Source organism: Polyodon spathula, chromosome 25 (assembly GCF_017654505.1).
Source record: "Polyodon spathula isolate WHYD16114869_AA chromosome 25, ASM1765450v1, whole genome shotgun sequence".
Taxonomy (NCBI): Eukaryota; Metazoa; Chordata; class Actinopteri; order Acipenseriformes; family Polyodontidae; genus Polyodon; species Polyodon spathula.
In genome coordinates, this window is record NC_054558.1 from 3114238 (window position 1) to 3139333 (window position 25096).

General features: G+C 45.0%; 3 protein-coding genes across 6 annotated transcripts; 1 reads left to right on the top strand and 2 right to left on the bottom strand.

Moving 5' to 3' along the window:
* Positions 1–8404, bottom strand: LOC121299557 (DNA damage-regulated autophagy modulator protein 2-like). 2 transcript variants are annotated; one of them, XM_041227342.1, is made up of 8 exons: positions 8350–8404; positions 7356–7636; positions 5804–5871; positions 5359–5498; positions 4494–4671; positions 4206–4288; positions 3678–3770; positions 1–3209 (listed from the first exon to the last, which is right to left on the bottom strand). In XM_041227342.1, exons 2-8 carry the CDS (start codon positions 7484–7486, stop codon positions 3093–3095), a joined length of 810 nt encoding a protein of 269 aa, XP_041083276.1. In that variant the 5' UTR covers positions 7487–7636; positions 8350–8404; the 3' UTR covers positions 1–3092. The 2 variants fall into 2 exon arrangements, with proteins under 2 accessions (XP_041083276.1, XP_041083277.1); XM_041227343.1 differs by lacking the exons at positions 5804–5871; positions 8350–8404 and having other exon boundaries at positions 7356–7438.
* A 518-nt stretch (positions 8405–8922) lies between these two features.
* LOC121299558 (synaptonemal complex protein 3-like) lies at positions 8923–14808 on the top strand. 2 transcript variants are annotated; one of them, XM_041227345.1, is made up of 8 exons: positions 8923–9360; positions 12256–12331; positions 12483–12517; positions 12683–12800; positions 13214–13313; positions 13528–13626; positions 13881–13985; positions 14423–14808. In XM_041227345.1, the coding sequence occupies exons 1-8, from the start codon at positions 9210–9212 to the stop codon at positions 14474–14476; spliced, it is 738 nt and encodes a 245-aa protein (XP_041083279.1). In that variant the 5' UTR covers positions 8923–9209; the 3' UTR covers positions 14477–14808. The 2 variants fall into 2 exon arrangements, with proteins under 2 accessions (XP_041083279.1, XP_041083278.1); XM_041227344.1 differs by lacking the exon at positions 14423–14808 and having other exon boundaries at positions 13881–14101.
* An 82-nt stretch (positions 14809–14890) lies between these two features.
* LOC121299674 (choline/ethanolaminephosphotransferase 1-like) lies at positions 14891–25078 on the bottom strand. Of its 2 annotated transcripts, none has more exons than XM_041227567.1 (9): positions 24765–25078; positions 23305–23744; positions 22260–22407; positions 21158–21299; positions 20971–21055; positions 18565–18696; positions 18174–18332; positions 17931–18056; positions 14891–17665 (listed from the first exon to the last, which is right to left on the bottom strand). In XM_041227567.1, exons 2-9 carry the CDS (start codon positions 23653–23655, stop codon positions 17531–17533), a joined length of 1278 nt encoding a protein of 425 aa, XP_041083501.1. In that variant the 5' UTR covers positions 23656–23744; positions 24765–25078; the 3' UTR covers positions 14891–17530. The 2 variants fall into 2 exon arrangements, with proteins under 2 accessions (XP_041083501.1, XP_041083500.1); XM_041227566.1 differs by lacking the exon at positions 20971–21055 and adding an exon at positions 19971–20055 and having other exon boundaries at positions 24765–25077.
* Between the last annotated feature and the right edge of the window lie 18 nt (positions 25079–25096).

Below are 25096 nucleotides of genomic sequence, written 5' to 3' on the forward strand. Positions count from 1 at the left end.
TTTTGAATGCCACCTGGCCAGGCTTCTATACCACTGAGTGAAGCGCTCCACTGAATGTGGCTGGGATCCAGCAAGCCTCTCTTCTACACCAGAGTGAAGCACCCCACTGAACAAGGCTGGGATCCAGCAAGCCTCTCTTCTACACCAGAGTGAAGCACTCCACTGAACGAGGCTGGGATCCAGCAAGTCTCTCTTCTACACCAGAGTGAAGCACTCCACTGAACGAGGCTGGGATCCAGCAAGCCTCTCTTCTACACCAGAGTGAAGCACTCCACTGAACGAGGCTGGGATCCAGCAAGCCTCTCTTCTACACCAGAGTGAAGCACTCCACTGAACGAGGCTGGGATCCAGCAAGCCTCTCTTCCGGTCCTGCAGCAGATCAAGCCTTCAGTAAAAGTTCAATCTGAGACTCGCTCGCTGCAGCTTTGCAGGGTTTCACGTGGGAGGCAGAAACACAAAACCCTGACGCTTTTACAGACCACAGCCCCTAGCTCCTGCTTCTCAACACCACCACAGCCCCACGTTTTAGCAAGAGTGGTGGCTGATGTTTTGATACTCTGGTTCCATTGTCCCTGGACCTTTAATTCCACCCCTGTACTGGACAGCAGATCATTTAAGCTTAGCGGTTTACTGGCAAGAAAGGACCTCTTGTTTGGTCTGGGCAGGGATGATCATTGTATTCAATGAAAAACAACCCCATGTTTGTTTTTAATCAAAATTTAATACAAATTATTTTGAAAGGCATAGGTGTAGTAATGCTCGCTTTTGTTTTTAGTCAGAAAAACATACTGAAATACAAAATACAGTGCAATGGTTAAAGGGAGCATTTTTATTCCAGTATTGCAGTTTGGAAGGACCGCAAAACCTTTGTACCAAACACCTTTTATTAGTTCAGTGTGGTTGCATAGTAAACTTTAAAATACAGTCAAATGCAGAAACCTCCCTCATTATGTTCTACACATTTCTACATCTTATAGTGGGCACTATTTCTCTTTTCAAGCATGTTTTGCCCTTCTTCTGCAGCAATTCCAGAATGCACCGTGGCTTCGAGGGGCTTGTCTCTGCAGCGTCTATGCAATCGTAATGATGGGCACGGTGATCACAGCTGTTTATTTAAAGGCTCCTTTTCTACTTCCCTGAACTGGGGGGGAATATGCAATCATGAATTATAAGTGTGGCTGCAGCGATGTTGAAACGAGTGTCATTCTTAATTTCCTGCATACCTCAGTACGTGTATATACAGCTTTACAATTCGTTATTTGCTCTATGCTGCAGTCACAATACAGTATTCATATTCCAGTCCAATATGGAGCATCCAACCCTTTTAATACATTCCTGAGCACATAATGGATGAAAAAAAAAAAAATCATGAATACTGTATCTTTTCTTTCAGTGCAATGTAAAAAAAGACAACTTTCCTGCACCCACTGTAGCTCTGTCTGTCAATCAGGAATTTGTTAAGGCCAGGGCAGTGCAGCGTTGATTTGCAGGTGATTCATTCCTGAGGCAGCCTGGGACAGTCTCTGACGGCAGTAGAAAGATTCCAGGAGCAAAGGGGTTAACTCCGATCCCCAAACACTCTTTGGAGTGTGCTCCCATTACAGGACCAGGCCCTCACAGGCTGTCTTTTAGAAAAGCATAAATAAGCTCTTTAGGGCCGTGCCAGATCCTCCTACTGTCTCCGTAGCCAAGAGAGGCGGGGAAAAAAAAAATAGCATAGTTTGAGTGTTTTTAATAAAAGGAAAATATCTAAGATTACAGCCTGAAGCCATGTTGCTGCAGCAGAAGCTTACTTCTTGGAAATCGCTTCCATTTAATTGGAGCAGGTCCGTGCGTGCTGTGCTGGGCGAGGCAGGAGAGAGGGAGAGGGGAGCGGATCAAGTTAAGAACCAGGGGCCATATTACAGAAGCATCCTAGCAAGATCTGAACAAACCATGCAAAAAAACCAAAAAAAAAAAACACAAAAACTGCACATTTAGTTGTTTGTTGTGCTTTAGATTTTCGGTTTTGTATTGCACAAATATTGCTGGAGATTTAGGTCTTCTTATAGAATATTCTATAGTGAACCACAATGATCCATTCGTATATTTGGGCTACATGTAACGTCCGGATCTAGCCCCATCTCCCGAGGCGGCGGTTCCTTATGGAGTCTGACGCTCTCACAAGTTACAGTCAGTGATTATAATAATTGATATCTGAAACTTTACTGAGTAATAAGATATGCAGTATTCTGGGTCGTGTTATTGTTTTACACAGTGAGACGCCCTGTAGATCTTTACCCAGCGGCTCCTCTATGTAACGTAACCCAAATACAAGTTTGGACTCTAATGTACAAAATGATATTACTGTACACACTTTCACAGCGGAGGCATGGACACAGTACTGTTAGCTTTACTTTAGCCTGTGAGAGATTAGAAGATTAGACGGCATCATTTAAAAACATGTCAATTCTGGTGACAGTTCCCTGCAGCTCGAGCTGTAACCTGCTCTACTCAGACCCGATCAGTCGTTTAGGGATCAGAGTGTCGCTAGATAGGATTTCCTAACTAAGGTTAGGATAGGGGGAGACATTTAGGAAACTGGAGGCACTGCTGATTTAGGGAGTGGTTCTGTAATACCAGGTTAGGAAAAATCCTATCGGAGCCATGAAAGAGAAGACAGGAGAGCAAGTTAGGAAATTGTTCGGTAATCTGGCCGCACTTCGGCAGCTGATCAGACTCTGTGCAGCGCAACCAGTATTCCCTGCCACTGCTGTGCGGGGCCTGCAGCGAGCGATGCACCTCAGCTTTCACTTCTACTGTGCCTCGCACTTTCTTTCTGTTCTCATAAGCTTTTTAACCGTTTCTGGTGGAAAGCGAGGCTGACCGCCCGGACTCCTATCAGTGTTTAAAAATGAATACACAAATAAATAGTCAGGTCTCAGGATCAGCGTGCACACTGGTTAGACTTTGATGACGTTTGCTTCCAAGTGACCCCGCTCCCCTTATCCTTGAGCACGGATACAGAAGCATCAAGCTTCAGCCCTTGACAAGCCTCCTCCTCTGGATCCGGAGCCCGTGCTTGCTGTCCCCGTGCGAGAGAGAGTCCCTGCTCAGATGGAGCCGGTGAGCAGCGGCGTGGTCTCTCCGCTGCGCACGTTCACGTTGAACTGCGGCCCGTTGAAGAGGTGCCGGCTCTGCAGGGTGGCCTCGGCGCGCAGCGTGATCTTCTGCAACGGAACAAAGCGGTCACAGAGCCATTAATCGTCTCCCTCTGCGTCTAGCCGCACCCCGAGATCAGCTCAGCTTCTGGTGTGTTCTAGAAATCGTCTGAAATCAGGAGGGGCGAGGATTTGTTTGCCATATTTGTTTGCGTTCGCTAATTTGTGAGCTGGATTGACCTGCCAGTGGCTTTTTGGAGTTTTTATTGTGAAGCGCTCTGGGATGCTCTGCATGAAGAACGCTGCACAAAAGCAAACTGCATTGTATTCTATTGGATCTCACCTCTACGGTGTCCGGTAACTCAGCACAACTCCTTCAGGTGTGAAAATGTCTTAAAAGCAAAGACGAGCGGACCCTGATCATGGTGTGATCGAGGATCGTCACACTCTGTGGAACACACAACACCTCCCAGGATGCCTGACTCACTGGGACGTCCCTCACAGATCTACCCCAATGAAAAACCATGTGACTCCTACCTGGAAGTCCTGTATGTACGTGAGGAAGAAGCTGAGGAAGGAGAAAGCCAGCGACCATTCTGAGATCGTGCTGACGATGTGAGCAGCATAGCCCTGCGGAGACAAGCAGAGGGCGGCAGCGTCTTTAACAAGGGTGGTACACGGCTTGCAGGCAGGCAGGCGTCTCATTTAAAACAGTAACCCTGCACCCAAGCCAATACCTCCGTTCAATACAGAACAAAAAACTGCCTCACAATGCGAAAATAAATGAAGCTTGCACTACTGGTAAGAACACACACCAGCGACTTAGCACTTTACTCAGACTAGACTAGCGGTGTGCAGCGCGCTGTGGATTTATCTATAGACAGCTTTGCAGTGTTGAAAGAGTTAATAACTGCTTGTACAGGCGCACTGAAACAATCGCGCAGACTGTAAACAGCTGTGTTGCAGCTGTGTGTTCTCTATGCCTCTGGGTTTCAGCTGAGCATGTTAAATGTATATAAAGTGTGGGACAGCGGGCTCTCCCCGAGGGTGCCCAGTCCTGCTCACTGTGTCTTCTGGGTTCCAGTGCAGTTTCTTGGCCAAGTCAACTCCGGGCAGGCTGCTGTACATGATCACAGAGGAGACGAACACTGAGAGTGGAAGACATTAAAGAAAACTGAAGCCAGGACGCACACACACACACACACACACACACACACACACACACAGGTACACACACATTCCTCTGTGTCAGATTAGAGGCCAATCATCTCTTCGGGGTAGACAATAAGCCTGCAGTGGCTTCAGAAACAGGCCCCAGCAGTGCTGTGAGGTTGACGAGTGCTGGAAGGATACTAGTCACTATGCTGGCTAAACACCAGAGCCCCAGGCAGAGCCGCACCCAGAAGACGCCCATGCCGTGGATGTGGGGCTGCATCTTGTGGGATATGATGGTCTGGAACAGGATGTAAAGCGTTCCGATCCCGAACGTCAGGATGGCCCCCACCAAGTGCATGGAAATCATGGTGTTTTTCTGAAACAGACAGAACACAGGGCTGGGTTTCAGGAACCAGCAACCACAGCGCCGAATCCAGGGATGGGAAGAAGAGTCCCATTGCATAGCCGTCTGATCTAGTCCTGGTTTTATTAGGTTTAGTAAGAAACACCTGAGCTTGTTACCTGTACCTACCGCTGTGTCAAACTCATAGCAAAACCTGGAATGGGTGAAACTGCTATGCAAGAAGAGTCTTATTTCCACCCCTGGCCAGGTAGCCAGCGTAGGTGATTCCAGTCCGGGTCTTTGTTCAAACCATGGCCCTTAATCTGAAAATTGAACCAATGAAACCAGGTCCCAGAGCACAAGATTTCACCCGATTCACAATAATCTTGGACTACCTATTGCTACCTTTAAAGCTACTATCCCAGACCATGATCACCACTGATCTTGCACTACCTCACCGTTCCTTTAGTAACCAGAGCATCAGTGGCTAGAAGTGACAGAACTGGCAAACTAGCCCATTGTAAGGTAGTTCCAAGATTGACCATCATGTTTTTATGAAAGCAGCTGTTACCCATGCAGCCACACCTATGAGACCCTGCAATGGAACGGCACAACAGGGCTGCGGTGGCCTCCTCTCCCACCGGCTCTCCGCTTCACCACTCCGACTCCCGGGCTCTCCCCGGGGCGGGGGTCCTGTCCCGTCTCCAATTCGGGACTCACCTGGAAGTTGGCGACGATGCAGAGTCCAAAGGAGCTGATCAAGCCCAGCACCAGGCCGGCCGTGTTGAGCTTGAGAAGGCGTGGCTTGTCAGGATTCAGCGCCATCACCTGCTTGTACCGGACATACACAGTGGCAACACCTGGGGGGGCAGGAGGAGGGGGGGGACCAAGAGTTATACAAGACCTGCAACCGTACAGCAGTCCTAACTGAGAGGAGCACGAAGGAGGAGTTATAAAAAAAAACACACTACACCCAGCTGGACGTGACAATGTAACCCCATCTAGGAAGTCTTATTATTGGCACTGCTGGCTCAATTCGATACAGTATTGTACTTGAGATGTACAGTCTGGCCTCCAGGGTGTCCAAATATATTATCATCAGGGGCTCGGATAGAAAGGGTTTCCAATTCACCATCATTTATCATAATCATAAGAAGTGGAGTACCTAAAAAAGATGAGATGTTGAGCATGATCCCGAACACACATCTCTCCGGAGGCATGGCACCAGTGTCACTGCAAAGAGAACAGCACACACACACACACACACACACACACACACAGTGTGATCAGGGTCGGTGCTACACAGCTGGTTTGTTAACACCCCTTCTGCACTTTTAAAAGAAAATAGACCTGCAGTTTGGGTTTCCAGGACGACCGCTAACTAAATGCACCTTCAGCGAGTTAAAAAATGTGAGCTATTAAGAAGATTGTCTTCAACTACAACCCTTTAAAAACTGATCTGGTCCCACCTGGTGGTCAATTTGAGTACTGCAATAAAAAAACATACATAAATGGGTTAAATAATGCATTCATAACAATCACAGAGTTTTATCCCAGATAGTCAGAAAAACCGACTTGCAATTAGAATTGACCCTAGGACTGGTCTTGAGACCGCCCTCCACAGTATCAAGCCTTTGCTGAATGACCTCTCTGTGGAGACCAGCACGTTACAATACAAAACACATGCATTTTATGAACAAACCCTCTGATAACACAGTGGATTTAGATGCTAATCCCAACACAGACGTGAAGCCAAGGAAAAGAAGCAGCTTTCTAAGTGCTACTCAGACACCAAGGGCACTGCCTTTCCAGAGCTATATCAGCGACAGTGAGAGGAAGCTTCATGGTCTGGTGGGCGACGCTGGGTGCAACAGCAGCTCTGTTACTGACGCACTGCAGCAGTCACCGGACTGCCTGACTTTCACACCGCTGCACACAGCCAGCTGCACGGCGCTTCGGCTCCATTGCAAAGTCTGAGTTTTTTCTTTCAGGTTTTTAAAAAGAATCTGGCTTGTTTCCACTCGGACACCGAGCGCTGGTGAAAACCAGGTCAAACTTGGTTTTTATTATGTGCAGCAAATAAAGCAGAACCGGCTGTGCAAATGACCTCTTCAGGCACGGCAGACCTGATCAGCCTCTGTGTGTACAGCTAACAAGTTTCGGTGTGTCATATTAAACATAGTAAAACCAGGAATGGAGCAAGCTGCTACGCAGTGGGGGGTCTTCCTTGCCTGACGTCATCTTGTGAGTGCTGGGGGAGGGTTAAGATGCAGAACGAGAGTTCCACCTCAGACATCATATTATTTTTTGTTGTTATTTGGCACAGACACTTTCAAATTTCCACATGCAACCCAGGGCAACCACAACACAGCTGTACAGTTCAAAGCAGGGCAATGTGATTCTCACTGAACCCGTCTGCTCTCAACAGCAAGACCACAATATCCCTCCTGACAGGATACAGACTGGCTGACTGACTGTCTGTCTGCGCTGGAGACAAGCTCGGGGCAGAAGGGAAAGCAAAACTAAACACACACACACAGGGAACAAAGGGGGGAAATGTTTTGAATTTTTTTTGTGCGTGTGGATAAATCTGCATTGTAGGGCTATTGAAACATCTAAATAGAGTCTCCTGCAAGCACTTCCCAGAGCAAACTGATACCGCATCACCAAGTAACCCACATATCCATCTCTGTCAGCAAAATTAAAATCAAACGCACCTTATGTAGGGCACCAGGGGGTCGACGTGACGCAGGACCACGGCGGTGATGTAAGAAAAAATGAACGTCGCGGAAGCCCACACCACAGTAGCGGCGGGTAAGAAACAGAGACCCTGCTGAAACCACCACATATCCGCAGGGGGCTTGCTTTCTGCCCGGGGTGGAGCGGTTAAACTGCACAACACAGCGCAACGCCGCCCGGGTCCCGTCCTGACGTCCACTCCGGGTCGGGGAGGAAGCAACACAGCTTGCTAACCGCCCACCTGTCCACAAACAGCGAACTGCAAGAGAGCAAAGAACAACACTTCAGGACGCAACTTTCGAGTTTTATTTCACAGAAAGCTTGATCGTGCAAAAGTGCGAGAATCTGTCCTCCAACAATCACAGTCTCTCTCTCTCTGTCACACACAGCCTAAGCCCGCGTTATCTCCCGTGACAACACCTCTCCACTGCCCGGCTTGAGAAATTATTTCCTTGTTACTCAATTTGACGAAAAGACCCGATACTGGTTTCGTTTCTGCTTTTTTTTCAAGGCTGATTCCGGACTCCACGCCCACGCACACATGTTCTGCAGGAAAGCATTGTTCACAGGTCACATTCACACACTGTTATCAGGGGGGGGGGGTGGGGGGGGGGGGGCCAGCAACTTCGGGGGGGGGGGGGGGGGGGGGGGGGGGGGGTAGCAAATAATTAACAGAGTGAGTTTCCAGGTTATCAACTACCTTTATATATATATATATATATATATATATATATATATATATATATATATAAATAAATAATGCATACAAGTCTACACTGTGTGTATATCTCAACTCTTGCGCCCCACAGAAGTACACTTCCCGTTTATAATCACTGCTGTAAAGGCGGAGATTGTAGATTTATCGACAGACTATTCTCGTATTACTTACCTGTAAGAATAAACAAGGCAACTGTCTCACCTGGAGCTCGATTAGAGGCTCCGATGGACTTACCAGCGTGTTGTTTACATTACCTGTGACGGTCGAAGAGGTGTCAGTTTCCAGGATTGTACATTGTTATTATTATTATTATTATTATTATTATTATTATTATTATTATTATAATCTTGCTTTCTGCAAAGCCGGTCGTGTCATATCGTTACAGTATTTTGAAACTATTGCAATGTAAAAAAGTAATGTACGATTGGGTAAAGTTAACGGGTAGAAAGTGAATTTGGGAACCGGCAGTTTATCATCATGCAACAGACATCACACTGTGTGGAAGCCGAAGCGGCGGTCTTGTGACCCGAGAAGGATCGCAGGGCTCTCCGGAGACCAACGATAAACCAGCAGCCGGAGTCAAGACAGGCGTCAGGGATTAGCACAACTCACGCCTGTTAGGTGAAAGCACGCCAACTGCTGGGCAGTGCATGCATTTTAAAATCTGCAGGACCTTGCATTGCGCAAGCATGCCCATGAAATAAATAAATAAATAAAGGAACGGCATAGAAAGGGTTTTAGTTACACTGATGTTTAAACAACCTACTCGGTTGCATACAGTATTGCTTTTGATAAATATTAGGAATGCAAAACACAATAAATATTTAAAAAAAAAAAAAAAGCAAAGCGCTGTTTAACTTTGCACCGGAGCAAAATCTTTGGAATCTTTCCCCTCGAGATTGCGAAGGAGCGGCCTCGCGGCGCTGCAGCCCGAGCGCGGGAAGGAGCGCGAGCTGGGCCTGCAGCCTCGAGAGAGTCTTCACACCGACGAGCGAAATGAGACGCGCGTCAAACCAACCGACCCTTTAAAACGTATAAATACACATACTAAATAACGACAGTAACCATAATTTAAATATTAAATGTTATTTTGGGGGGTTTTATTGTCTTTAAGATGTCACAAAACCCGTCCAAGAATAGGAGCGAAGGCGCTAAAAACCTCCGGTTGAAATCGGGAGCTGGAGGGTGCAGCGCAGCGGGCTGTCGATTCGCTTTCTGCACCGGCGAGGACCACGCCAAAAAAACCGAGCCAAGTTTCCAAGAAGGTACAGCTATTAAAAAAAAATGACATTTCTTAGTTTCATGGTTTGACATTTCTTAGTTAAAAGAAAGATCTGTTCAGATCTAAACCACAGCTGTCAGATTTGCACTTTGTGTCTGCCATGCTTTAAAACACGCTGCATTCACACCACCGTGCACCAGCAATACCAGCAGGGACCCGGCAATGCACATTATACACACCGCCATGCACCAGCAATACCAGCAGGGACCCGGCAATGCACATTATACACACCACTGTGCACCAGCAATACCAGCAGGGACCCGGCACTGCACATTATACACACCACTGTGCACCAGCAATACCAGCAGGGACCCGGCAATGCACATTATACACACCACCGTGCACCAGCAATACCAGCAGGGACCCGGCAATGCACATTATACACACCACTGTGCACCAGCAATACCAGCAGGGACCCGGCAATGCACATTATACACACCACTGTGCACCAGCAATACCAGCAGGGACCCGGCACTGCACATTATACACACCACTGTGCACCAGCAATACCAGCAGGGACCCGGCAATGCACATTATACACACCACTGTGCACCAGCAATACCAGCAGGGACCCGGCACTGCACATTATACACACCACTGTGCACCAGCAATACCAGCAGGGACCCGGCAATGCACATTATACACACCACTGTGCACCAGCAATACCAGCAGGGACCCGGCAATGCACATTATACACACCACTGTGCACCAGCAATACCAGCAGGGACCCGGCAATGCACATTATACACACCACTGTGCACCAGCAATACCAGCAGGGACCCGGCACCGCACATTATACACACCACCGTGCACCAGCAATACCAGCAGGGACCCGGCAATGCACATTATACACACCACTGTGCACCAGCAATACCAGCAGGGACCCGGCAATGCACATTATACACACCACTGTGCACCAGCAATACCAGCAGGGACCCGGCAATGCACATTATACACACCACTGTGCACCAGCAATACCAGCAGGGACCCGGCAATGCACATTATACACACCACTGTGCACCAGCAATACCAGCAGGGACCCGGCAATGCACATTATACACACCACTGTGCACCAGCAATACCAGCAGGGACCCGGCACTGCACATTATACACACCACTGTGCACCAGCAATACCAGCAGGGACCCGGCACTGCACATTATACACACCACTGTGCACCAGCAATACCAGCAGGGACCCGGCACTGCACATTATACACACCACTGTGCACCAGCAATACCAGCAGGGACCCGGCCCTGCACATTATACACACCACTGTGCACCAGCAATACCAGCAGGGACCCGGCACTGCACATTATACACACCACTGTGCACCAGCAATACCAGCAGGGACCCGGCACTGCACATTATACACACCACTGTGCACCAGCAATACCAGCAGGGACCCGGCACTGCACATTATACACACCACTGTGCACCAGCAATACCAGCAGGGACCCGGCAATGCACATTATACACACCACTGTGCACCAGCAATACCAGCAGGGACCCGGCAATGCACATTATACACACCACTGTGCACCAGCAATACCAGCAGGGACCCGGCAATGCACATTATACACACCACTGTGCACCAGCAATACCAGCAGGGACCCGGCAATGCACATTATACACACCACTGTGCACCAGCAATACCAGCAGGGACCCGGCAATGCACATTATACACACCACTGTGCACCAGCAATACCAGCAGGGACCCGGCAATGCACATTATACACACCACTGTGCACCAGCAATACCAGCAGGCACCAGACCAGCAGGCCCGGCAATGCACATTATACACACCACTGTGCACCAGCAATACCAGCAGGGACCCGGCACTGCACATTATACACACCGCCATGCACCAGCAATACCAGCAGGGACCCGGCACTGCACATTATACACACCACTGTGCACCAGCAATACCAGCAGGGACCCGGCGCTGCACATTATACACACCACTGTGCACCAGCAATACCAGCAGGGACCCGGCGCTGCACATTATACACACCACTGTGCACCAGCAATACCAGCACATTATACACACCACTGTGCACCAGCAATACCAGCAGGGACCCGGCAGCACATTATACACACCACCGTGCACCAGCAATGCAGGGACCCGGCAGCACATTATACACACCACTGTGCACCAGCAATACCAGCAGGGACCCGGCGCTGCACATTATACACACCACTGTGCACCAGCAATACCAGCAGGGACCCGGCCCTGCACATTATACACACCACTGTGCACCAGCAATACCAGCAGGGACCCGGCACTGCACATTATACACACCACTGTGCACCAGCAATACCAGCAGGGACCCGGCAATTATACACACCACTGTGCACCAGCAATACCAGCAGGGACCCGGCCCTGCACATTATACACACCACTGTGCACCAGCAATACCAGCAGGGACCCGGCACTGCACATTATACACACCACTGTGCACCAGCAATACCAGCAGGGACCCGGCCCTGCACATTATACACACCACTGTGCACCAGCAATACCAGCAGGGACCCGGCACTGCACATTATACACACCACTGTGCACCAGCAATACCAGCAGGGACCCGGCCCTGCACATTATACACACCACTGTGCACCAGCAATACCAGCAGGGACCCGGCACTGCACATTATACACATGGCTGCTTATTTCAAACCAGCCTTGATCTATTAATACAGCTTGCTGCCAATAAATAAACAGTGTGGCTGAGGTAAGCTTGCAGAATACACTTCCCGTCCCCGCATTGCTAGCACAGCACCCTAATGAACACCACACAGTCAAACCCAATGCAGTGCTCAAGACATCATCCCCCTTTACATTTATATATATATATATATATATCATTCTTTATTTTATAAGATCCAGCGCCCCCGAGAGGAAGAAAGAGGCCAGCCATAATCGAACCAGATGAAGAGACAGATGACATCACTGCTGGGTAAAAAAGGGTTTGTTGGAATCGCTGTGTGGTGTCACAAATTTATCATTTACAGAATAAACTTCAGAATCTAATTGATCTAAATAATTCATGCAGTAGCAATTACTGATGATGGCCTTTTTCTGTTTTTGTTTTTGTTTTTAACTCACAGTGGAGATGTGACAACCATGCTTGAGAGATTTGGAGGTATGACATCAATGATAATAATAATACAAAAATAAACTTCCATTATGTATTAATATACTGCATATATATATATATATATATATATATATATATATATATTAGAGAGAGAGAGAGAGAGAGAGAGAGAGAGAGAGAGAGATATAATGATGTGTTTCTCTCCCACAGCTGATATAAACAAAGCTCTTTCAGCCAAAAGAAAACGCATGGAAGTGTATACCAAATCCTCCTTAAAAACAAGCAACATGAAGATTGAGCAGATCTGGAAAGCACAACAAAATGACAGGTGAAATTCGATTTGCCGCGTAAGATGCATGTTGAAGGTTTATGAAGGCATGCGCACCACAAACCTGTTTGGAACTGAATAGTATGTGTCAGTTAATTCTAGAAGCAAGACCAGTTCCTGCTTCCTCTGTTCTTGAAGCCTGCCGGCTGGTTTCACAGACCCCAGTTTAAGCTCATCGGGATCATCAGGATCTATGAAACCAGCCGATGACTTTCCTCTGTCAGTTCATTGTTACATCGCTTAGTGTTTCTAAACCCAAGCTGTTCTGAAATGAACTCCATTTTGTTAACAAAGTCTGTTATAAACATGACGAGGAGGTCGACACTGCATCAGTATGGGTTGTAAATGCGACCTAACATTAGCTCTAGTACTGTGATATTTGTACAAATGCTGTGATGTGTTTCAAACTGTAGAAATAAACTGACTGGTGACTACAGCAAGCAGTTTACAACAGTCTTTCAGCAGTGGGAGAGTGACGTCCAAAAGTATAAAGACCAAGAGGACAAGCTAGGAGTAAGTATTGTGTTTAATTTCCTAAGGGCCTTAAAAAAACAACTGCATTTCAAGTCCCCATTCGCGTAGCATTTGAAAATACCAGTGCATAAGAGTAAAGTGATATTCTGTGGGATTGTGGTTTCTATTTATTGTTCACCCGGGCTTCCTAGTTCAGAACAGCTAGAAAGCATTGCTGTTGTCTGCAGTGAAGTAATCTAGTTTATTACTTCAGAACATGTTCCGGCAGCAGCAGAAACTGTTTCAGCAGATGAGGGTGGTGCAGGGCCAGAGACTGAAGACTGTGAAACAGCTCATGGACCAGTTTGTTAAGGTGTGTGTGTGTGTGTGTGTGTTCTGGATTACCCATCACCTTTCCCTGGTGAACAGAGGTGCGCTGGCACCCAGTGGGAACACAGCCATCACTTTCTTGTGCCGATGACATACAGACGAAGCAAAAAAAAAAAAAAAAAAAGATTGTATCAAGACACTCACAATTTGATGTCGTCATTTTTGTAATACGTTTGAATTTGTTAAAAACGTTGGGCCGCTTAGTTAGCTGAGGGTTATAGCATTGTTTTACTGCAGAATTTGGAAGAACTGGAGAGCAGCCACTCTGCGCAGCACTCTACTATTCAAGATGAACTACGCAAGGAAATGGCTCTTTTACAAAAGAAGATCTTGATGGACACTGTAAGTAAAACAGTTATTAATCCCCCCCCCCAATTCATCAGTGAGTACTGCGATACATTGTTGTTCAACTCAGAGGATTTTACTCCGAATCGTCATTAGGACCATTTTAGAATGAAAAAACACCCCTGATAAAATTACTGTACCAAACCAGAAAAGAGTATTTTGGAGGTTTAGATGAGGGTCTTTGAAACAGCTGTAAGTTGTTTTGTATTAGTTTTAGAATTGTTTTTGTCAAACAAAAATCATGCTAGTAAATAAATTGTAGTGTGTGTGTGTCTGTGCATGCATCTGGGTGGTTTGAACGACGGTTTCAAATGATAGTTCTTTCATTTCGGCGTAGTGTTGAAGCTTAACATCAGTTGCAAATCCTCAGCTTTATCTTTATAATCTATTCCTGCCAGTGTGTAGTAATGCTAATGTTTGTTTTTTTACTGCAGCAACAGCAAGAGATGGCCTCTGTGCGCAAGTCCCTGCAATCAATGTTAATGTGAAGCTTAAACTGAACTGATTGGACTCAGAGGACTGACTTAAAATGGAGCGGAAAACAGTGTTCAAGACACCTTGAAAGCTTCCCATGCAAAACGGTTTGGATTTGAATATAGTTTTAACTGTAAAAGACACTTGGCATGTCAGTTTTAATTAAAAAAAGGTTCCCTGGAAGAACAAGTATTCCCATTTGTATTGTCAACAGGGTCTAGTTTGTGCTTTTTTTTTTTTGTGTTTGTCAGTCGTCATGAATTCGTACAGGCTTTCATCATTTCCTTGTTATTGTAACAGATTTGAGGTTTAAGAGAAAGATTCAAGTGAAAATGCATGCATTCTATTCCTGTTGTAAAAAAAAACAAAAAAAAAAACATTTTAAATAAATTAAAAATCATTTCTTATCATAAATATAGCAATCTTTATTTTACATCAGCTTGTTTTATTTAAAAATGCTAGATTTTACAGAAGTTACAATCGCGTAAACATAAAATCAAAAGAATCATTAGACGCTAAAAGGCAAAAATCAAGTGAAATTTAATTGTATTCTCTTCTTTTTTTTTTTTTTTTTAAAGACAAACAGTGAAACATAAGTAATGTGCCTCTCAATATTCTGTTTAATTATCAATGCCAGTAACTCAAAAAAAAGATTACTATTATTATTTTATTGGTTGCATTTAATGTTGTGTTTAGCGAAAAGCTTTGGTTACATGTATAACTCTAAAGGCAGTTTGTGACTTAAGAGGGCTGTGCACCCTTTTTTTCTTAATACAGTACATGTACAATAGCATAGTAGCTTGGGTAGAGCAACCCCAAACAAAGGTACAGTTTATCAGGTACCTTTTACCTTTTATTAGCCTTTAATGAAACCAAACACCAAAACACAGCGAATTCAAATCAGAGTAGTACACTTAAAAAATAAAATAGAAACCTGCGGGCAGTACATGCATGTTATCAATGTAACAAAACAAACCAAAAAAAATTTATAATCCTGCTCTTCAAAAAAAGATGAGAAACGGGGCATACGCTACAGAACTTTGTACACAAATCTTTTTTTTTTTTACTAATGACAATTTGTAAAACTTGACAATTCAAATTTATTCACGGTTCTAGAACTAAGCATTTATGAAGCAATTTAACACTGATGAGTCACACTTTTATACTGTCAAATAAGTTTGTTCAAGTAAAGGCATTGAAATCTGACAGACAACAGGAAGCATTTGAAACACATAAAAGGGGAGCTAGAATTACTTTTTTTTTATAAATAATAAACACCTACCTACTAGCATAACATTTTATACCTGAGATGACAGTCCTGCTGTAAATGCAGTTATGAACCTTTTCCAGTTCAAAAAATATTTTAAATCAAAAACAGCATGCTGTATCAGATTCCAGACCAACTAAAGAATTGCAGATCCAAATCATTTTTGTTTTAATTTTTTTTTAACTTTAAAATCTTGATTACCTGGTACAAAAAGATAACCCATTGGACATTTATTATATTATGAAATGAAAAATGTTTTGTTGGGCATGAAGCCATTTTTTCCAGTTTTTTTTTTTTTTTTTTTTTTTTTGATGTTGTTTTTTTTTTTATAGCAGTTACATTTTTTCCAGAATCCTTCCTATACGACAACAATGAGAACATAAAAAGCTTTGTAGAATCTAAATCTAAAAAACCTGTTGATTCATCACTATTCAAAGAAGTCTTAATACATCATTTGCAACCGTGTTCTTCAGAGTTAAGTTTTTTGTGTGTGTGTGTGTAGATACTGGAAAAGGTTTGATCTGCATTTTAATTTGAGAAGAACTACTGGATGCTTAATGTTTCACCTCAGGTCACACAAATGTTCATTAAATATCTGTGCAGTTATGAAAAGTTTTTAGAGCCGAGTATGTAAATGAACAATAGCACAACAACACTGAGCTGCCTGTGTTTTATGAGCTAGTCTGGCAAAACCGCTTGAAATCCTTCAAGTGGCAAAAACACAACACTTCCCCCTATCTTCATTCTTATAATAAAACATCCTTTTCTCTGTCACAAGACACACTCAAAATATTGGCAAAATTACATTTTTAGTTACAGGGTTAGAACTGTGTTCATCTCTGTTTTTTTTTCAATATATTTTTCATATTTTGTAGAGAGAAAAAAAAAAAACCCAAAATACAGACATGACTAAATCACCACCGAACAGCATTAATAACACGAAAGCAATTAAAATAAATGAGTGCACCACATAATGAAGCTCATTCGGGTCACGTAGCAGCCAACACAAACCAAAAAAAAAAAAAAAGAATGTTCTTTTTACCTTTTAATTACACTTCTCCTAAAAATCAGGCTTTCTTTAACTGCAAAGTCACTTTGACTGAAGTGCAAGTGAGTGTGTGACGGTAGAAATCACAACCCACGTGACCCTGGAGTGAACAGCAGGGGTCGTTTGTTCAGAGCTGCCTAGTTAAGAGTCTGTCTCTGGGTGGAGAGGGCTGGCATTCGAATAAACCCTCCAGTTCTCCTCTCCCTTGCTAAAGCGTATCAACACTTAGGGAGACAGACATTTCTTGAATGCTGTGAGAATTGTAGTTGAAAAAAAACTGATCTGCATATGCATCTTCAGACAATGTTCTTAGATAGTTATACAATGCATAGAGAAGAAAGTTAAACTGGGTTAACTTAACTGCTTACAAAATGCTAAAAAAAAGGGTAAATTAAATTTGCATTGTGGTGCTGAAAGTATATTAGGAGTAGGACTTGATAACTGTAAACCACCTTTCAGGGTTTTTTTTATTTACTTTCCCTGCTCACAGATAAACCACTAAAGCTAGCACAGTGGGGGGAAAAAAGAAGAGTTCCTTCTTGACTTTGCTCAAAACCAGGAGTGCTATTCGGTTACTAAGCGACAATGCTGGAAACGAGACAACTTGCGCACAACAGTGATTGAAATATAAATGATCTTCTTTACGTAATCCTCCTCCTTCTCCTCCTTCTTCTTTTATTCCTTATGATCCTCTTTTATGATTTACATTCACTCGAGGAGAGTTCATGTCTCCGAAATCGCACATAAAAGTCACTAATGGTGGTTTTGCCCCTGCTGGTTGGAGACGGAGGCCGGGGGCATGATTTTGAAGACGAAAATATGAAGGTGTGAGGCAATCTGATTGCAAACACTGACACAGTAACGAACAAGATCGAAGAAGGACAAGACCTGTGGCAGAATAAAAACAGGTAAATGCAGAGGCAAAGCAAATGCAAAAAAAAAAAAAAAAAAAAAGAAATCTGCTTTTACACTCTAGCAGTAAACATACAGTATGTGTAACCGTGAGCCAGTACATTAGATACAATACATGTGAATCCTAGTAAACAGCAAATGCTAAATTATATTCAGGCACACGAGTCAAGTGTCAGAGAGAGACAGCACTGTTTCTGGTAGCGACACTGACCCCACATTCCTTCACGTTCCCACTACCTACCAGAGCAATCCAGAGGACCAGATACTCATCAATAAAGCTGTTGAGATACTGGTCTAGGAAGAGCAGCCCTGGCCCTAGAAAGGCCAAGTCATGAAGATGCATCTCGCTTTTTGTCATGTGTGCAACCTTGCAACAGGAAGAAAAAAAAAATACAAATACGAATAAGCAAGGCATTTTATTAGCAAGTTATTCAGGTTTTCTTTTTTTTTTGAACAACCCATGCACTAAAACAAGTACACTTACCACCAATTTGTTGGTTATTTTGGCCGACACAAAGCCAAATGCAAGGATGTAGAGACACGGGTGTTTTTCAAACAGCTGAACTGCAGATTTTTTGTAGATCATCATTGCTAGTATGATTACAGATCCTATGTGCAAGAAAGGTGAAAGAACACTTGTTCCCTGTAAAGCGATTAAAAAAAAAAAAAAAAAAATAAAGATTAAAATGACTCCCGTTCTCGATTCACTGTGCATTCATTTTTGCTCATTCAAAAGGATACAGAAACAGAACCCCATTTTTGTGATATGATAAAATCTGATTCAAACAGGTAAGCACTGGGAGCCCCCCTTTCAGCAGTGCTGGGAAGTGAGGACAGCAACACCTCCAAGAGCGGACTACCCTGTCACTGCTTACCGCTGTTGTGGATCCATTTTTGCCGACTCCTCCGGTAAATATGACTCTGAAGTAATTTGTACAGGAAAAGATGGCGCCCGCTACCGTGCAAAGAGCAGGCAAGATTTTCACTTGGATGTTTAACACTGGAATCTTGGGAGGAGAGAAATGAATTAATAAAACAAACAAACAAACAAACAAACAAACAAACACAGTAAAACACTGCAATCGATAAAACAGAGGTGGCAAACCAATACAGTTGTTAAAGGAAAAAAACCACACAACAGGTCAGCTGTCTGTATTCACAGACCCCGATCAGCACTGCTCTTTGACTGCCTGATGTTATCCAGATACGTTAGCTTGTGAAACCAGACCAGATCTTCAAACACAGCTGCGCTTATACCTTCTTCTACCTTTACTTGCACTGGAAATCCTTGCTGTTTTTGAGCGAAGTGAACCTCAAAGAAGTTCACTTGTTTCGGTATAAGCAGCTTCAAGCAGAGGGACCTCCCTGTGTCAAAACACTATCGTGATCAGCCAAGGTAAGTAATGCCAAAGACTCCTGCCCTGCCACAGATTAGTAAAGGATCACACAACCAAACAGGGGCAAATCTACTCTGCTGATGCCAAACTGGCAAAGTCTTTAGTGAAACTTTTTCCAGTGCGATTACCAATCCCACATCATTTAAGCATTTTTCATATAGTCAGAAAGTGAAGTCCATTATACCCCCAGTAAATCCGTAACTAACATGAGCTACATCCACCTCATCTAAGTGTACCAACAAGAGACTCCTGACTCACTGCAACAGCTTCTGTGTCTGCTTCAGTGCTGGTTATCCCATGCGTATGAACACGAGTACAGTATGAAATCTCTTTCTCGCTCAACGCTGCGCCCATGTTAGTGTTAATCTAGTTGTAAAGCACACAGGTGGCCTCTTCTAATGATCTCTACCAGGCTTCACCCTTTCTCAATCTCACTGGAGTCGTCCTCGCGTGAGTTATTAACACCACCAAATACAACAGCAGGAGGGCGAGGTTTGTAAGTTTTAGGGCAGAGGTATCCAGATCAATTTAGACCATTAAAATAGAGCAGGGTTAGAAATAAGGCTCCTATTGCAGAGCAGTTTCACCCATTCCAGGTTTTACTACCTGATTAGCCCCAGGTGTGCAGGGAGCTCGCTCATGTCTTATTAAACTCCAGTAAAGGAGCAAACCATTATGCAATGGGAGTCTTATTGCCATCCCTGTCGAGCCAAGAATACAGCAGAGAATATTAACTCACCAGGGACAGAATGATGTTAACAGCATAGAGAAGTCCTACACTAAATAGCATAAGCCACTGGTCAATTACTCAATCGATTATCAGATTGCAATCAAATAAATAAAAAGGGCATCATTGTGTTAAGAGTAATTGTTCATTAAATTACCGGTGATTGCCAAAAAGCTGATCCTCCAATGGCTGCCAGCAAATACATGATTATTATGAAGATTTGCACTTCAGTCACATCAATTCTGAGCGGACAAGAAAAGTAGAAAGCAGAGCAGAATTAGAGACAAGCAAACAACAGGTTCTCACTGACAGCATGCAGAGCAGATGCTGGTTTTCATGCACAGACTGGGAGCCAGAGCATTAATGATACTAACTAAACTACCCTGCTAACCACACCTTCCCAGGACTCAACACAATGGGAAGGGCGGTTCTCTTCAACGTCCTGCGTTTACAGTGCAAACGCTATGAGGAGCTATCCAATTTTTTCGATCCTGCTGGCAACGTATCTCGCAGCCACAGCGTGTGCCTCTTTTAGACAATTTGGTTTCGAGTGTCACGTCCCTGCAGACTGAAAGTGAACAATCGTGGTTTGCAGATTCCCATAATGGTTTGTTCTGTTGTGTGCGATCTGTAAAGCAGGGACTAGCGGAACCCCGACTAACTTAGGAGGGTTTACTAGAGGCCATGTTTTTACAACAGCTTTTCATTTTAGAAATATGTTGCAGTCAGCTGTTACCAATTAGTGGCGAGATTTAATAGCGATTTAAAAACAATGAAAAGTACTGTCCAAAGAGGCTTGACAAAGAATCGGGAACTATTTTCGATTTAAAGGGAAAGTTAGAGAGGGACAGGCTGGGGCTTTGACCATGCCCTACTTGGATAAGCCCAGATCTGTGTCACTCAGTATTAGGCAGGGCTACAATACAGCGTCCTCTTCAGAAAAACTCATCTTTATTAAAATGTGTTAAAGGTTTAGTCTTTATGGGTTGTATGATCTCCACTTATTTGCCGTTTTCAAAATTAAAGCGCATTGATGTGGATTTTTAAATCAAAACATTGTCTCTCTTTAAGCAGTCTGTCCATGAAAAGGCGTCTTTGTCTCACTTGGGTACACGCTGCATGCCACTGTTGATTGGCTGGTTACTCAGAATGGTTACCGTATCGTTCCAGAACCGAGGGCCCACAGTTCCTGTCAAAATCTGTAATATTATAACACAGATCTGTGATTCTGAAACATCAAATCTGCGTGCGAGGGAGAGAAAAGAAACCAGTCAGCCTGTTGTGGTCTCCGTGGACAGTTCCTGGTGGGCGCGGGCGCGGCTGAACCCACCGCTGGTTACTCACATTCCGAACCGCAGCGTGCCCGAGACGTAGGTCTGCCAGTGCGCGCAGTAGAACATGAACATCCCAGCGAAACAACAGAAGAACATCCAGTCTGGGTGAGTCCCCAGCTGCACAGCAATGCACGTCCCCAAGACCACGAACACTGCAGGGGACACGAGCAAAAGAACAAAAGAGTTCAGAGCACACACTCAACCAGACGTGTGGAGTCAGCATGGAGCCGTGGGCATTTCAAGAGGCAAACGAGACACAAGCGAATCAGACAGGTTTAAAAAGAAATGTATATTGCCTGGTTTCTTTGCCAACTGGAAATTCCAAATTAAACTTTCAACGAAACACCTAATTTGAATATATTCCAGCGCTCTATTCATAGCCTTCAAGTCTCAGGTAATATTTCTTAATTTGCATGGTGGGGAATTGTGGTTGGCATAAAAGCCCGGACTGTAAAAAGCCTGGTGCTTGAATTCCCATGGGCCGGAGCTGAACACCTGCAGCATTACTAAGTCTCCACCTTCTCAGTTAATCCTGATCTGCACTTTGCTCAGTCTGTCACAGAGGCAGGTGAAGCTGGTGTTGGTTTTCCTGAATAAACATTTCCTGGTAGTCTCTCAGGCCAGCAAATACAATTTACTAAACATTGCTGTTGCATTGCATAACTGTGTCATGAACTTTATAAAATCAACACTGTTTTCATTCTATATCGTTCTTATACGAGAATTATTTAAACCTTCTATTGCGTGGAGGTATCTGAGCTATCCATATTATTGTGAACGACCTTCCCATGCAAAGGAACTGCCAAACCACTGGAATGGTATTGTAAACCTTGCAGAGACTACAGCTGCTGTAACATCGCTGTCAGCCCGCACAGGTCACCTTAGAACAGGTGCTGAAATAAAGATATAAATCTGAAGAGCTGGTGCAGTGAACTCAGCTACCAGCAAATACCCAGTCTCTCTCCCTTTCCCTCTTTCCCTCTCCCTCAACATTGATACACATAGTACATCTTAAGTCCAGGGATGTAAATAAGACTCCTATTCCATTCCGGGTTTTACTACAAGCTTGATTAGCCACAGTGTACAGGTAACAAGCTCAGTAAAGAAGCTACCTGTGGACAGAGAATCGCAGCCGTGATCGAAGAGCTCGCCCAGAGGGGAACTGCTATTGGTTCGCCTCGCCTGCTTTCCGTCTATAGCGTCCAGCGATTGGTAGATAAAAAGCCCCACGGCGCACGACAGGTATGCCCACAGAGGTGCCTAAAAAAACAAACACAAGACACGAACAAACAGAACGTCATTTAGCCAGTTTAAAAACACTCCATGACGACACTTGAGAAGTCATTTCTTGCTTGCTTGTTTTATGCCTTTAACTCTGTCTTTATTCCTCTCTGAAAATGTTTTTTTGGATTTGGCTCAGGTTTCAATTCAAAAGGCAATTCAATACAGAGGCATTCTGAATGACCTTCAGTCGCTTACCAGTCCATGTGTAAACTATTACTGTATGACAAGGAGCCTGGGAGGACATTCCACATGTTCATATGCAGACTGCGCTGCCAGTCCAGGAGACAGGAGGCTCAATGCGAGCCACTGGATTGGATTACAGGGAGCAGCAGCCTTTATAACATCGGAATGCGGACCATTAAAAGCTAACAAAGACTATGAAGATCAAGACTATTGTAGGAGGCTACCTAACTATATGTTTCAACTGATTACACAAACAGCTGGAGAGATAGCCTGTGTAATGAATTGAACAAGGGGGCCAAAATTCTGAACTGGATTCCCTTGTGCTTCCAATCTGCAGACTTGTTTGTGCCAGCGAGTCTGCACAGCATCAGCAGCACCTGGCAGAAGCATGCAAGGCTTGCACACCTTTTTTTTCTGTTCTAAACTGAAGAAACTTCATAGTCTAGTAAACCAAACTGACCCAGAAAGTAACATAACAAATACATCTAAAATCATTCCTGGAGCTTAAACAGGGATCTGAAATGCAGCTCAGAAGAATTTTAGCAGCGCCCTGCAGGAGACAAACGTTCCAGCTGGTGCCTTCGTCACTGTAATGGTCATCACTCTCACGACGGCGCCAGACAGAACCCTGGGATTAGTTTGTCAGCGTTTCTAAAGCGCTGGATGAAGGCAGCCCCTGCTAGTCCCTACCTGCTCAGTGGCGGTGGGGCAGTAATACACCAGCACCAGGGTGGTGAAGATGTTGGTGACGAGCCCGACGATGGTGATGAGGTTGGGAGCGATCCAGACGGGCACACGGGCCACCAGCCACTCCCAGTAGCACTGCATGAGGGGCTCCAGCAGGGAGCGGCCGGCACTACGATACCGGTGCTCGTCCAGCCTCTTCAGCTGGTGCCGGGACAGGGGCGGAGAGGGCAGCTGGACCAGCTTGCTGAGGACACACCCTCCTCCCTCTCCTCCTCCCAGACCCGGCCGGCAGACGGTGTCTGTGTGCCGGTCCGCATCCCGGCTCCGGAGCCTCGAAGATCTGTGCACGCTCATCGAGAGCTCCCGACTGGATACAGAGTCCTCACAGTAGGGCCCCCTGCTGGACAGCTGGACAGGCTCCACAGTGCAGTGGCAGGCAGATCCTTCAATCAGACAAAGAACAGGGCTTACACAAACATTCTAATACCAGATATGCTATACTTGCTAACACTACAGCCGTATAGAGAGTAATGCTCTTCAATATTGCTTTATTTGTACTGTTAGCATGCAATATAAAATGCTGACTGTGATTAATGCCTTGAGGCGCGTTAGGAGCCCAGCTCAGTCTCCAGCTCTGAATCCAAGCATTGCTGGATGGAGTTGAAGAGGCTGGTGAAAGAAAATTCAAGAGTTGTGCAAAACAAGTCTTCCAAAAAGAACGTCCACTACACACTAGTGAGCCACTACACAATGACAACAGATGGCCAACAATCTCTTTCTCTTTTAAGAAACGAAAGATGGATAAAATGTGACCTTTGAGCCGTTCTGCCTTCTGCCTACCCCCAGCAATGGCAGTAAAATAAAGTCTCACTTCTGTTCCTGGTAACCGGGGTCCTATATCAAAACAACACACACACACACACACACACAGCAAACCGCTATTAGCACGTCTCTTCTGTACTGACTGGACGCAACCCGCTATTAACACGTCTCTTCTGTACTGGCTGTACAGCGTGTAATGTCAAGAGTCCTACTATCTATCAGGACCGGATGAAACACTGTGAAACACGCATCTGCCATAAGTAGTTATTTATAACAGCATGTCTTTAGCGATCCCATTAGTATCTTATTCAAAAGGACAAACTGACAGCGACACGATCAGTGTGACAATAGATTGGGCAATCAGACACTCGTCAAGGGCAGAACACTTACACAAGCGCCTCTTCGTTTGATTCAAACAACAACATTAAATGCAAATGACAGCATACACGTTTTATAGCGGGTGCATAAAAATGACCGACGATGTTATTAAACCTAACAGTATCCCTGAACACACAAATGTCAAACGCTTACACAAGCGTCCTAACAACATTGCACCCCCCCCAAAAAAAACACACAAACACCCGCAAAAGACATGCACAGCTGTCAAAAATGAAAGGAGTTCTTGCACGCTGTCAGGTTACCTTATATTATTTTATAATCTTCCAAGAAACGGCCCAAAGCTCCGACCTCTCCCAACAGGGGCTTTCCGATCCAACAGCAACGTAACGCGAATCCAGTTTACCCCAGACCCGGCCGGCCACGTAAATCACAAAGCAGGGTGTAGGAGCAAGAGTGTCGCCGGGGCAGACAAGCCCTTGAACCGCTGGGGAAAGGAGGGCGCTCCCCTCGGCTCCGGGAGGGTAGTTTCAGCCGGACTGAGACTCGTCGGTAGCGGGTGAAAAATCGCCAAACACAACGTCAGCCGGTACTCGCTGCGCTCGCTTCCGTCGCGCCCCGGAGGACAGGCGGCGGG

Excerpts from the sequence above, each read along its gene's own strand:
- LOC121299557 (XM_041227342.1), bottom strand. The coding sequence starts at position 7,486 with ATGTGGTGGTTTCAGCAGGGTCTCTGTTTCTTACCCGCCGCTACTGTG. Across the intron at positions 5,872-7,355 it reads CCCCTGGTGCCCTACATAAG|TGACACTGGTGCCATGCCTC; the intron begins GTGCGTTTGATT and ends TTCTCTTTGCAG. Across the intron at positions 3,210-3,677 it reads CGTACATACAGGACTTCCAG|AAGATCACGCTGCGCGCCGA; the intron begins GTAGGAGTCACA and ends GTTCCGTTGCAG.
- LOC121299558 (XM_041227344.1), top strand. The coding sequence starts at position 9,210 with ATGTCACAAAACCCGTCCAAGAATAGGAGCGAAGGCGCTAAAAACCTC. Across the intron at positions 12,801-13,213 it reads AAAGCACAACAAAATGACAG|AAATAAACTGACTGGTGACT; the intron begins GTGAAATTCGAT and ends TTCAAACTGTAG. Across the intron at positions 13,314-13,527 it reads ACCAAGAGGACAAGCTAGGA|AACATGTTCCGGCAGCAGCA; the intron begins GTAAGTATTGTG and ends TTATTACTTCAG.
- LOC121299674 (XM_041227567.1), bottom strand. The coding sequence starts at position 23,655 with ATGAGCGTGCACAGATCTTCGAGGCTCCGGAGCCGGGATGCGGACCGG. Across the intron at positions 21,300-22,259 it reads CTGCGATTCTCTGTCCACAG|TGTTCGTGGTCTTGGGGACG; the intron begins GTAGCTTCTTTA and ends TGTCCCCTGCAG. Across the intron at positions 21,056-21,157 it reads GGCACGCTGCGGTTCGGAAT|ATTTGATGTTTCAGAATCAC; the intron begins GTGAGTAACCAG and ends CCTCGCACGCAG.